This window comes from Mus caroli, chromosome 18, assembly GCF_900094665.2.
Source record: "Mus caroli chromosome 18, CAROLI_EIJ_v1.1, whole genome shotgun sequence".
Lineage (NCBI taxonomy): Eukaryota > Metazoa > Chordata > Mammalia > Rodentia > Muridae > Mus > Mus caroli.
The window spans coordinates 10,508,708-10,521,207 of record NC_034587.1 but is presented as its reverse complement, the minus strand read 5'-3'; the positions used below and the strand labels follow the sequence as shown (position 1 = coordinate 10,521,207).

The window sequence follows — 12,500 nt, the reverse complement described above, 5'->3', positions numbered from 1 at the left end:
AAACAACTTCAGCTGTTTGCTTTTAGGATGTCTCGCCGCAAGCAAGCGAAACCGAGATCCCTCAAAGGTAAGGAGGACCCCCCCCCCGCCTCTCCCCCCATCCGTGAGTGTCACTGTGGGTAGCGGAGCGAGGGCTGCGTGGCCGCGAGGCGTGTGCGCGCGTGAGTGTGAGTGTGAGTGCGGGTGCGCGCGCGCTCCCCTCCCCTACTAGCCCCCAGGTGGAGTGAGGACGAAGTGACTGAGTGTGTATGTTTGTGTGTTGGGGGGTGGGTGGGGGGTGAAGCCGAGAGGAGGATCCCCAAATGGGGCGGCGGTAGAAAGTGGGTGAGAAAAGACAGCATCAAAACCAAAACCAGAAAAATATTAATTTCAAAAAAGGAGAAGAAAAGAGAAAGAAACGAAATTACCCGAAGAGGGGCTGGAGAAAAAAAAAATCTTGTTGGAAATCTCCGTCTGGGCTGAAAGAAAAAGTTTCTGGGGTGTGTTTTCTTAAAGAATAAATATGCAGAAACTCATGCGGCAGTTGTATTTTTCTTGCTTTGGAAGAAGAAGAAAATAAAAACCCATGGACAGGAGCGAGGAGTCCTTGCGTATTAAAAACGTGGCCCGGGGCTGGGGTGCGTACACAACAGCCACCAAAGTCTCCGGGTCCGCGCCCAGCTCGTTCGGGTTCTGCAGGTCTTGCCTGGCTTCTGCCGGTCTGGCGGCCGACGTAAACAACTGGGCCGGGTGTACTTGGGCTGCGGGACCCAGGCTGGAGCACCACGGTACCCCTTCTAGATTTGCCCGGAAAGTTGACCGCCCTTGTCCCTGCTCCTCCCTCCTTCCCCTTAGGGTATCAGGGAAGGGGTGCCTCTCCGTGTACTCCCCGTAGCAGAGGAAGTTTGCGGATGTGTGTTGTGTGGAGGGAATTGGGGTGCACTAGTTGGCTGCGGCGGCAGGGTTGGGGGGCGGGGGGCACTGAAGTTATCGATCCGGTGGCTGTGTTGGAATGTGGCGAGCAGAGTCACGTGGCGGCCACTACCTCCTCCTCCTTCACCTTCCCCTGCCTTCTCCGGGGTAAATCGAGGAGCCGAGAGGTCCGGCGCTCTGAGGCCCAGAGCAGCGGCGCGCGAGGACCGGAGAAGGTGCGGGCAGGCAGGGCAGTGGACCGGGAGAGGCCAAAGGGGCGACAGCTGGAAGCAGCCGAGGCCTCTGCGACCCCGGTGGCGAAGGACAAAGGGCGGCTTATGCTCCCGCCGGAGCCCGCAGGGTCCCGCCGAGGTCCGCGCCCCGCCCTCTGGTCCCCGGCAGTGCAGCATCCTCTTCCTCCTCTGCTGCCGGGTGTTGGAGGTGGCTCCGGGTGGCAAGGGTTCTTGCCACCGGCTCATAGAACTCCGCAATCTGCAAAGGGGGATGGTGGGGGACAGAGTCGTGCGCCCCGAGCCCTGGCCCCCTGGCCAATGAGTATTTATGAACTCGATTACAGGAGCCCTTACCGCACACACAAAGCCCTTTCTTCAGGGAAAGGACAGCGTAGGGGGAGGGCCTCACACACTGGAATCCTTGCTTTCTTCTTGTTCTTCTTCTTCTTCTTGTTCTTCTTTTTCTTCTTCCCTTCTTTTTCTTGAAGAGCACAAGTTTTACTTTAAAAACGAGGCGAATCACTGACAAGTGTCTTCACACAGTTTGGGGGCCTGTTTTGTATTTACATGGGACATACATTGTCTAGAAAACCTAGATGCAGAGCCAGAAAAATTCCCAAGTCTGGATGGCGAATAAATGATCGCAGGGGCATGCGCGGGCGTCAGGGTAACTGTGGACCACTCTTGTTCCGGGGAAACTTGCCAGGAGTCTCCATTTCTTTAAAGTAACGGTGGGGAAAGAAGTGCCAGACTGACCTCTTCCTGCTCACTGGGAAAGGAGAACTTTGCGATTTGAATAGGATAGCAACAGCAGTGCCAACCTCTGGTTGAAGGGTTTCAAAAAGCGTCTAAAAGCTTGTGAAGGAATTAGGAAGCCTTTTATTTTCAAAAGTTTATTAAAGTTTGTAGATTTGGTCATTTTGCTCACTCACAGCTTCTAACTGTTCTTGTTCACCTGCTTCTGGAATGAAATCACAGTGAAAGTTTTGTTGACCAGCTTCTAAGGAGGATTTCTTTTGCATGAAGGCCATTGAGTTAAGCTGTACTTTCTGGGAAATGTTGGCTAAGTTAAACTGTAAAATACTTAGACAGGAACCTGTGTAGTTTTTGGGTTAGTAAGGGAGAAAAGACTAGTAAGCAGAAGACGTTTTTATTCTTTTGTTTTATTGGTATGTTGCAAAAAACCAGATCCAATATCTCCTTCACTAAGACATAGCCTCTGGGCTTCAGTTGCCAAGTGCTAAAATAATATCTACATTAAATCAAAGATTGTGTGTGTGTGTGTGTGTAACACAGCAGTGTTTTCCTTCAGCTCTGCTTGGACGCCTCCCAGAAGAGGCACTGGCCTCAGGTGGGCTGGCTAGGCTTTTGGGGCGAGAAACTCAAGACTGGAATAAAAATAGCACAGTCCTCGCTGACGATCAGTCTTGTTTTTCTTCAGGGTGTGCATTTGCCTGGAAAATAACATATTTGTATGAAGCTGTGTCAAATGAGGGACTGTGATATGACTAGTGTCTGGTAGAGCTAGACTGCCATTCCGGAAGGTTCCTGTTAAGTAACTGCTCCTTTCTTCCTGATCCTGGGTCCCCTCTGTCTTCCTGGAAGGATGCCTTTATTTTTCAAAGGGTGTTTTAAGAGTGTTCCGAGTCCATTATGTTGTTCAGAAGGTCACACTTGAATCCTTGAAAAGCCAGCAAGCATTTTTTTTTTAATGACAGATCAGCTGGTATTTTATTTTAATGACAGATCAGCTGGTAAGCAATCGTTTGTTATAAGCAATGCTGGAGAGATGGTGTAGTAGTGTAGTAGTGAATTGAACGTCCTCACATAGGAAGAGCCGATTGGTAATTTTACCATTATGAAAGATAGGTTCTGATTTTACCATCAGAAACTTGTAGATTTTGTGATAACCAACATGAAAAAGATATGTATTAAAGACCATGAAAAAAACTGTAAGGCCTTCTAAAAACCACAAAGTTCTGCATTCAGTTTCTAATGTGTCTATTATTTCTTTAACAAAAAGAGTTTTAAGAGATAGTTCTGATATGGCTGTCTCTTATGATAACATTTCAAACTTGTGCCCCAGGAGAGTCATTTCCATTAGGCTGGTAAAAAACATTAAAACAAAATAGTGGTTAGTCTGGATTCTTATTTCTAACTAGATGCTCAAAATGTGCTTTCCCAGGAAATTTCTCTTACCAGATGCATTTATTTTAAGTAATTCTTATAATTTGGGGACTTTGGGTAGATAATCATGCCTACTTAAAAATTATGCATTTTTAATTGTCAAATTTTGGGGGTCGATTGTCTAGTTAGCCCGCCTCCTCAGTCTGGTTTCTGTTTCTAAGAGCCTTGAGAAGGCAAGCCTTGCTGGAGTTACCTACTCCATGTAATCTCCGGTCAGATTGCGTACATTCAGGTACTCGTTTCTCTAGACAACATCTGTCATTGGAACACGCAACTTCTCTACCCTTCTCGACGCCCAAAGCTTGTCTGCCACATAGAAACCCCGAAGATCTCACTCTCTGTTAATACTGCATATCTTTAGAGTGATTCTTCTGACTAATGACAAAGGGTTAAAGCCAGTATTTAAAGGAATGAATGACCAGACAATTAAATGAGTCCCTCCCTTCTATATTATTTAGATATTTGTCTTCATCCCTGAGAATAGACAGTGGTAAGACTACCTTACTGAAAATAGTTTACTGTCAGCTTATTTTTAGGGCCAGCAAATCAGTTGTATCAAATTGGCCAATTGTGACCTATTTCTGTATTTCTTACTGGCTCTTTATTCTATTTCTTTCGGCACTTGTTTGATGGAACTTTCTCAGCCATTTTATCTGATAATATTTTTTTTTTGAAGTTGACTCCAGAAAGCTCAGTTAGAAGGAAAAAGTGGTCTGCTGCATAAAGGTGTGAGGTACTCAGTGAGGGCCAAGTTATAAAGCTGGAAAGGAGAGAGGGGACCGCTTAGGCATTTAAATGGCCAAGTTAAACAGGAGACACAGCCAGGCTATCTGGACCCTCAGGTGTTCATAAACTCATACCAGGGACCTCCAGAGAGGGATGGGGGAGGCAGGAAGAATGTGAGCCCCCAGTGTCTACTTTACCTTGCTGTGCCCGGTGCTGGCCCTCTGTGACTTGGCACACTCTGAACTTAGAACACTTTAGATGTACCTTTTCCCCACTAGCTCCTTTTGTACTTAAAAATGGAGTCTTAAAAGGAGGGATTATTTCTTTAGAAATATAATGAAGTAACAAAGTCTCCGCTCACAATGTAAAGAAGAAATAGAAATGAGGGAGGTTGAATGAAAAGACAATGGATTTTAAGTCCCGAGCCTTTGGAAAGTCAGAATTTTGCTGTTTGCTCTAGTGCAAACACTGTAAACATTTTAGATATTAAAAAGTCACTACAGGGAGTTTTCTTGGTCCTCAAATTTAATAGAAGAATTAAACCCTCCAGTGTTTCATGTGCTTGCCTTTTCAAAGTATATATATATATATATATATATATATATATATATACACACATATATATGCATATACTAATTATTATATATGTGAATTAATAGAAAGGTGAGATATAAGATATAACAATAACAAAAATGTTTCCAGTATCTTCCATGTCCTTGCTTTCTTAGAAAAAACAATCTTTTTTTCCAGCAGTGATTCAGTTTAGGTTTGGAAATGATGCTATAGAAAAGAAACAAAGGCTCACCCTGGATTTTGTGTGAGAAGCCTAAAAGGAAATAGAATATTTTGCTTTTAATTATAAGCAAAATGGCTTTTTTTCTAAAAACTGATTTTCTGATATGTTAACTATGACTCTTGTTGATAATTAGATCTTAACTTATGTTAGTTTTAAGAAAAATTAAGGCACACATATGTGTATATTTATGGATACACATTAGATAGCCAAATCAATATTCCTTTTTTTGTAAGGAATTTTGTAATTTGATTTGTAAAGGCAAAGTATTAATTGCATGGCATGCAGAAATTTATGCTTCGATGTTTTTGAATTTGGGTCCAAAACGAGAGGCAGGGGCAATGGTTAGAAACAGAGCTGAGGTTTCTCCTGCCACTCAGACACCCTGTGACAATTGTCCTTCTATTTATCTGTCAGTCAGTGACTCTTTCTCCCTCCACCACCTCTAAATTATACTGACTAGATGTTGAAGTCATTAAATTGATTATAGTCCAATCAGCAGACAATCCGAAATAAACAAAAACAGCAATTACAGTTGGCAGGGATCCCGAGAGTCAAAGTTCCAGAGCTGCTGGTCCAGCGGACCTCTTCCAGAGCTTGGTCCGCACCTTTCCAGCTCTGGCAGCCCCTCCTCAAAGGGACCGCAGCAGACTTCTGATGGTCTACTCAGTCCTCTAAACAAAAACAGCTGTCTGAAGAGTGTGCGAGAGCGCACCTTTGGCCCAAAAAGGGTAAAGAAAATGGGGTACTGAACATAAAAGCATACATGTAAAATGGAATTACAAAGGGAGTTGAGATTAGCTGCTCTTTATGAAGCAAGCTGTTAATAATTTTCCTCTTTTGGTTGTTGCTGGAAGATTCCCAGATCTTACTGACAGCAGGAGTGCCTGACATCGGGGACAGAAGTTTCCAACTTTGTTTTGCCTTTTAACTTATTTGGAGGAGGGCAAGAGCTGAAGGCCCATTTTGTAAAGATGTCTGTAGCATCCTTTCTCCTTTTTTTTGAAAGGAACTTTGTTGCGGAGGCTTGGCTACTCTGATACAGTCTGGAGGTTTCTCAGTTTGGTAGCCACAAACTGGCCCATATCCTCACTCCTGTCTGAATGCCTATTTTGAAGTAAGAGCTTGCCACAAGAAGAAAGGTTTGAGGAGTGGAGGATAGCAAGCCTACTGAGATCAGCATAAGAGTTTCTGGAAGGATCTGTCCTTCCTCTTACCGTGCTTCATTAATTCCCATGGCTGATTTAATACCATCCATTTTCTTACCAGTGAATTCCTATCTTTGCCTAAATGGATTTGGTGATAAGTTTGGTAGTTATTTTTAAGAGAGGAGACAACAAGATTTGTGCCATTTGTACCATGTTTACCAGCCCTCTGGCTTCTTAAAAATGTAAATGCTCTCGTGCAATGGTATGCTAAAGAATGCTTTGGAATTGTGTGAGGTTTTGATACAAAGGCAGATGTTCAAAATCAGCCTTCTTGCACGTTTTCTCAGAGGTACTTATTGTTTTTCTCCATTGATGCTTGGTGTGCTGTCAACGGTTGAAGTTAGTTCTTTGGGTGTGTGTGGGTGTGTGGGTATGTGCATGGGTGTGTGTGTGCCTGGGTATATGTGACTCTCTAATCTCATTTCAATTAAACATGAAGTATGTTGCTGTGGTTTTATATGGGAATTCAGTGGTGTCCTGGTCAGAATCACCTCTACCTTGCCTGTTGTAATTGCCTATTTTAAATTTGTCTTGCTACAATGCCGTCATAAAGCAATTAAAACTTAAAGTTAACATTAGTTAATTTAAACAGCTCTGTTATAGCATTAATCAAACAGGATAAGGAGAGCTTTTACAGGGTTTAAATAATTATGCAACTCTTGGCATAAAAGCCTGATATGAGATAAATGTTGGAAAACTAAGAATCTTGGTCTTTTTTATTTTTTAAATACTTTTAATTTCAGGCAGCACGGGCCTTTGCATGCATCACATTGCACCTCCAGTAATTACACCAGTTTAGTAATTATTAGAGATGAAAGAAATCGAGTAAGATGCGAATTCTTTAAAACTTCAGTAGCTTCAGTCTTTACACGGATAATGATCAAGCAGCAGTCATTCTGCCACCTGGGGACCCTATCACAGCTATGGCACCAGGCTGATCTTAGGGGTATCATTATGACAGTAGAACACACCACAGTTAGCATTGCTCCTCTGGATATCTGGGAGGAAAGGTTTATAATTTGGGCATTAACAACACAAAAAGTCAGAATCAAATATGCCTTCCAAGTAACTATGTTTTCTAGGAAGATTATTTTTTGAAGGTGAATGTATACATTCACAAATTGTTTTTCATATTCTATGTACTTTAACAAGATAGTAAGTACTTTGAAAATTCCTGAGAAGAAAAATATGTAGTCATTCTCATTTGTTCATGTATATATATATATATATATGCATACACACACATACATATATATATATAACTTAAATATATGTTTATATATATGCATATATATATATAGGCATGGGTTAAAGTTGCATCTAGTTTTCCAATGAAGATAATTGTGTTTAGAATGCATTTACTAGTTATGTTAGCTTAAGGTGTTCCAAGCTCAATACAGACAAGGAATCACCATTTCCATTGTAGTGCAGGTTGGTTGGCTGGTTGGTTGGTTGGTTGGTTGGTTGGTTTGTTGGTTGGCTGGTTGGTTTGTTGGTTGGTTGGTTGGTTGGTTGGTTTGTTGGTTGGCTGGTTGGTTGGCTGGCTGGTTGGTTGGTTTGTTGGTTTGTTGGCTGGTTGGTTGGTTGGTTTGTTTGTTGGTTGGTTGGCTGGTTGGTTGGTTGGCTGGCTGGTTGGTTGGTTGGTTGGTTGGTTGGTTTGTTGGTTGGTTGGTTGGTTGGTTGGTTGGTTTTAAATTACATTGTGGTATTGCTTATGATTTTTTTCAAGTATGAAACCAAATGGGTTTAGACATTTAGTTAGCACAATATACTGCAGAACATACAGACACATGGCATGCACACTCACCAGCAGACTCTGATGTCTATTTGCCATACATTTCCCATAGGTTAATCACTTCTTAAAGGACAAAATTAAACTTTCCCCAATTACATTTAGTATCATTTTAAGGAATATAAAAGCACTTATCTTTTGGGTTCATAACACTGTTTTTATAACCTCTTTATTATTGCCATTTGGTCTTATTATTAGTCTACTAAGGATATATCAATATGGACATTTATTTACCTGGTAGGGACAAAGTTCCCCTCTGTTGCTGACTGTCTTATATGTTAATACACACGTCATTGTACAAACCTGTCCTGAGCTGAAGTCTCCATGGATGAACTAGAAATTGACCTATCATAGTGTTCAATGCCCACTATTAAAAAGAAAAAAAGCTTACAGTGACCTAAACTTTGTTATCTGTAGAGAAATTTCCCAAACTTTCTTACATATTTAGTGTTCTTGTCCTTCACAAAAGAACTTCATGAGATCCACTGAGAGCACGTGAATAAGATTAAATATTATTTCAGTATTGCTAAGGATTTAGCTTGTTGTAGTTTTAACTGGTTTTGAGCAGCACAATCAGTACTTTACTCTTTTGCTTATTTTTATTCCTTAGAAAAGGGAAAGGGCATCAAATTTTCAAAAATGCCATTCCACCAAGTGCTAATGAAGTCCAAACATGGCTATTGGTCGGAAGGCTGGCACCATCTTGGGATAGTTGGCTTTTGTAGGGAGTCTGCATTTCCTGTCTGTACCGGTGTTTCCAGCGAGTATCTGAGGCTACAGTAGTGGACATCAGGTAAGAAGCAAGAAGGACTGTAGGCCCAAGGGGAGGCACATCAGTGCTTGAAGAGAGCTGAGGACAAAACAAGCTGTCTCGGGCATCATGTTGCCACTTGGATAGTAGTTTACCAAGGAGACTTGGTGAGCTCTGATTGGCTGTGCATATTTTAGGATGTTGCCATGTTAGTAGTTTACCATGGAGAATTGCTCACAGTAGTGAGCTCTGATTGCATTTTACTGCTCAGCCCCACCTCCTAACTTGTGCCTAGCTTTTGGTCCCTTAGCTCTGAGGATCCATGTGCCATCAAGACAAGCATTATCTTGCTCTTGTGGGCCCTCCAGTCATGGAAACTGAACGAGACTTTAGATATCTTTTCCATGGCTTTTTCATTGTTGGAAGGAGATTCTGTAAATGAGAATCTTACATTGGTGTGCTCATGTTTTCTGTCTGTTGCATCAATGGAAGCAGTTGATGAAATGATGCTCGAAGTGTTTGATGCCATGTGTTTCATGAGCTTTCCTTTATAAGAGTGAAACATTTTGTTTTTCCTTACACTCAAATGGTAAATATGGGCACTTAGGTCAAAGACGTTAAATACATAGAACTTTTCCACCTCCATTTGGCTTGATTAAGCTGTCATTCCTTTCCTCCTCCTGAAAGTCCCAGACAGTAGTTTTGAAAAAAAATTGAAGAATTCCTAATGTTAATTCATATGTTGATTGGAGGATCATAGAGAATGTGTGAGGTGCAGGCATTAAAACCTAGTTGTACTAAATGCTAGACATCTCTGCTATCCAGAATTGAGACAAAACCAGCCACGAGGAATTTGCTATGTTGTGTATTCAGCACAGAATCCTGAGAGAAAGTCAGCAAGTTGGTACTGAAAAGTGTTCTTGCACGGGTTTGATGAGTTTCCCAAGAGATACAGGGAAATGATCTGAGAGGAGAGTTTCTCAAACCGTGCTGCGTAAGTGTATGACAATTCAAAGGTGATCACATTGGGTGCCTGCTGGCTTTCCTAGCCAGAGATGTGAGTGGCAGACTGGGCAGAGTTGGACCAAAGATCAAGGAGTGAAGTCGGTTTTGCCCCTTTCAGCACCACTGAGATCATTTACAGTGGAATGGTAGCATTATGGCAAATTCTAATCTTCCAAATAAAGTCATCATAAGATAATAACACCACTTTACAGCTCCTGTTACATGTAACCGGTTTTCACAGTGCTGATCTGCATGTTAAGAAGCCAGTGCTGGGCTCTGGGTGGCCGCCCAGGGAGAGCCCTTCTCTACCTGACACCTGCACCAAGTGCTGGATCAGCTTCCCCTGAGCCCAGATCACTTCCTCCCTTAGCACTCAGCTGTGGGTTCAGAGAACCTCTGCAGCTACTTCTAGCTCTAACATTTTAGAATTCTCACATTAAGAAATCATGGTTCTAGCTGCTGGTGGTGCACGCCTTTAATCCCAGCACTTGGGAGGCAGAGGCAGGTGGATCTCTTGAGTTCGAGGCCAGCCTAGTCTACAGAGTGAGTTCCAGGACAGCCTGGAACAGAGAAACCCTGTCTCAAAACATGCCCTCCCAATCCCCCCCAAAAAAAGAAGAAGAAAAAGAAATCATGGTTCTTACAAGTGGATAAATGAGCCATGCCCACAAAGTGAGCATCCTTTTGGGTGGTGGGCTTATTAGCAGTGTATCTGAAGCAAAACCAGACTAAGTGGAATGTCCTCACAGAGGCTGGACCGTCTGGAGTTTTGCTGAATCCCCATTTTGGGACTGATGGAAGACATGAAGCAAGTGGATACAATGAATCATTCTCGGGGTCTCTATCAGAAATCCTGCCCTCTTGGAGCCTGCACAGCCCACAGAGCAGTTTGTAGCTTCTGAGTCAGAGAGGACCCTTTGCCCCTTCAACTCTCAGGGCTTTGGGGAGTTTCCCTAGGAATGAGCCTAGTAGCCAGTCCTGTTATGGACTTGACATTGTGTGTGTGGTCACTCTCCAGTGACCTGAGTGTCAGGTGTACTGTAGTTGATTTATTTTGGTGTGTGTGTGTGTGTGTGTGTGTGTGTGTGTGTGTGTAGGTATATATGTGCCATGGCAGGCATGTGGAGGCCAGAAAACAACTTGTGTGAGTTGATTCTCCCTTCTACCATGTGGGTCCAAGGAACTGAACTCAGGTCTTCAGGCTTAGTGGCTGTCACCCTTTACACTAGAGTCATGTTGTCATTCCTCAAGTATATTTTGGATTGAGCTAAGTTCCCCACCCCCCCTCCAAGTATTAGCAACATATGGGCCCAAATCAGAAGTATGTTTCTTTAAGAATAGCTTTGGAATTGGGTTCGACTTACTTACAGAAGTTACCTATAATTCATGCTTGTTCATTGGTACAAGTACGTCTGTGATTTCTATACAGCCACATGTCCCAAACCTTTAATAATATTTGAGGTTTCTTCTATAGGCACAGGTTGTGGTTTTTCTTACTAGGTTTGTGTAATAATAAAGACTTGTATATCACTTTTACCTCTGACATCCCTGTGCTGGTTCTGAGCTGGTGTTTAAAGATACCTTTCTGTGCAGTGCCCTTTAAACCTTACAGGGCATAGACCACCCCAGATTGTCCATCACCCTTTGGAAAGCAGGCATGCCATGATCAAATTATTGGTGATGAACATATCAGCAGATGGCTCCATTCATTTGCTTATAATATTTCTGCACATTTGTTATGTCTCGGGATGCCAGGAGTTGGAGATGCTGGTCAGATAGGTCTGTCTTCAATATGATGGGCAGTGAAAGCACACTGTATATGAGAGGGAGGCTTTCCCCATCAAGGTTCTGGATGCAGGCACATTTATTCTGTACCACATGGGTTGTATGATCCTAGGGTAGCTAGACATGTAGCCTAACACATTTGTGCGTGACATTGCATTATTTGTCCAAAGCCTGGATGTTCTTCACAGTGGTGGCACTTTCAAGCCAAATGTGAGGCTCTATAAGTTTCAGTTTGAAAAATATTGAACATGATCATGCATTCTGCAATACTTCTCATTGGGCCCCAGATAGGCACTAGGTATATCGAAAGTGGTGGAAAGGGCTGTACCCAGCTGGGTCTATACTTCTAGTCAGTGAAGATGTTAGGCAATTCCTTTGCACCCTGCAGGGTTGATTCTAGACAGTATTAGTTTCACAGTGACAATGTGTTTTCAAGTCACACTTGCGAGGGGCATGCTTTTGGTATTATTGGCACATGACTCACGTGAACATGTTTTATTTGGGGCCCAGTATTTCAGTTCTGAGTAAGCTATCTTACAGGTGTCCACTGAGCTAGGTCTGCTTGCTCTTTCAGGCATCTGGGTTTATTCTAACTTTATAATGCTTCCTAAATAAAGGACAAGTTCCTTTTGGCATTAGAAGACAAGTTAACATCTGTCCTCTCTGATGGGTCAAATGCTAGTGTAGGAAGACAGCAGTCATCAGTGGTGCTGGCTTTCAACATTCTTTTCACAGTTCCCAGATCAGCTAGCTTGGTGGCTGTCACTGTGGGGACAGTGCACACCAGTGGTCAGCACTGACATCAGAGAGAATGGAGAGAAACTGCAGAAGGTTATACAAAAAAAGCTTCCCTAAGAGCACTTTATTGCTTTGTCAGTTCCCCCCCTTTTTTCTCTCCTTTATTTTGTTGTCCTTTTGAGACAGGATCTCCTGGTATAGCCAGACTTCTTTTGAACTTCTTCTGTAGCCCCCACCCTGACAGAGCTAAGATTACAAGTTTGTGTCATCAAGTCCTGCTCCCCTCCCCTTCTGCTTTTCAACTTACCTGTCCATTGTTTCAACCTGAGATATTCTTATGTGGAGAGAGAGAGAGAGAGAGAGAGAGAGAGAGAGAGAGAGAGAGAGAGAG

General features: G+C 42.8%; 1 protein-coding gene across 3 annotated transcripts in view; it reads left to right on the top strand.

Moving 5' to 3' along the window:
- Positions 1 to 12,500, top strand: part of Znf521 (zinc finger protein 521) — a 284,260-nt gene that overhangs the window by 1,378 nt on the left and 270,382 nt on the right. For 2 of the 3 annotated variants that reach the window (XM_029471828.1, XM_021150478.2), the window contains exon 2: positions 27 to 67. The exons of the other annotated variant lie outside the window; for it this stretch is intronic. In XM_029471828.1, coding sequence (XP_029327688.1) covers positions 28 to 67 — 40 coding nt within the window. In that variant the 5' untranslated portion in view covers position 27. The remainder of the gene's footprint in view (positions 1 to 26; positions 68 to 12,500) is intronic. 3 annotated transcript variants of the gene reach the window in all.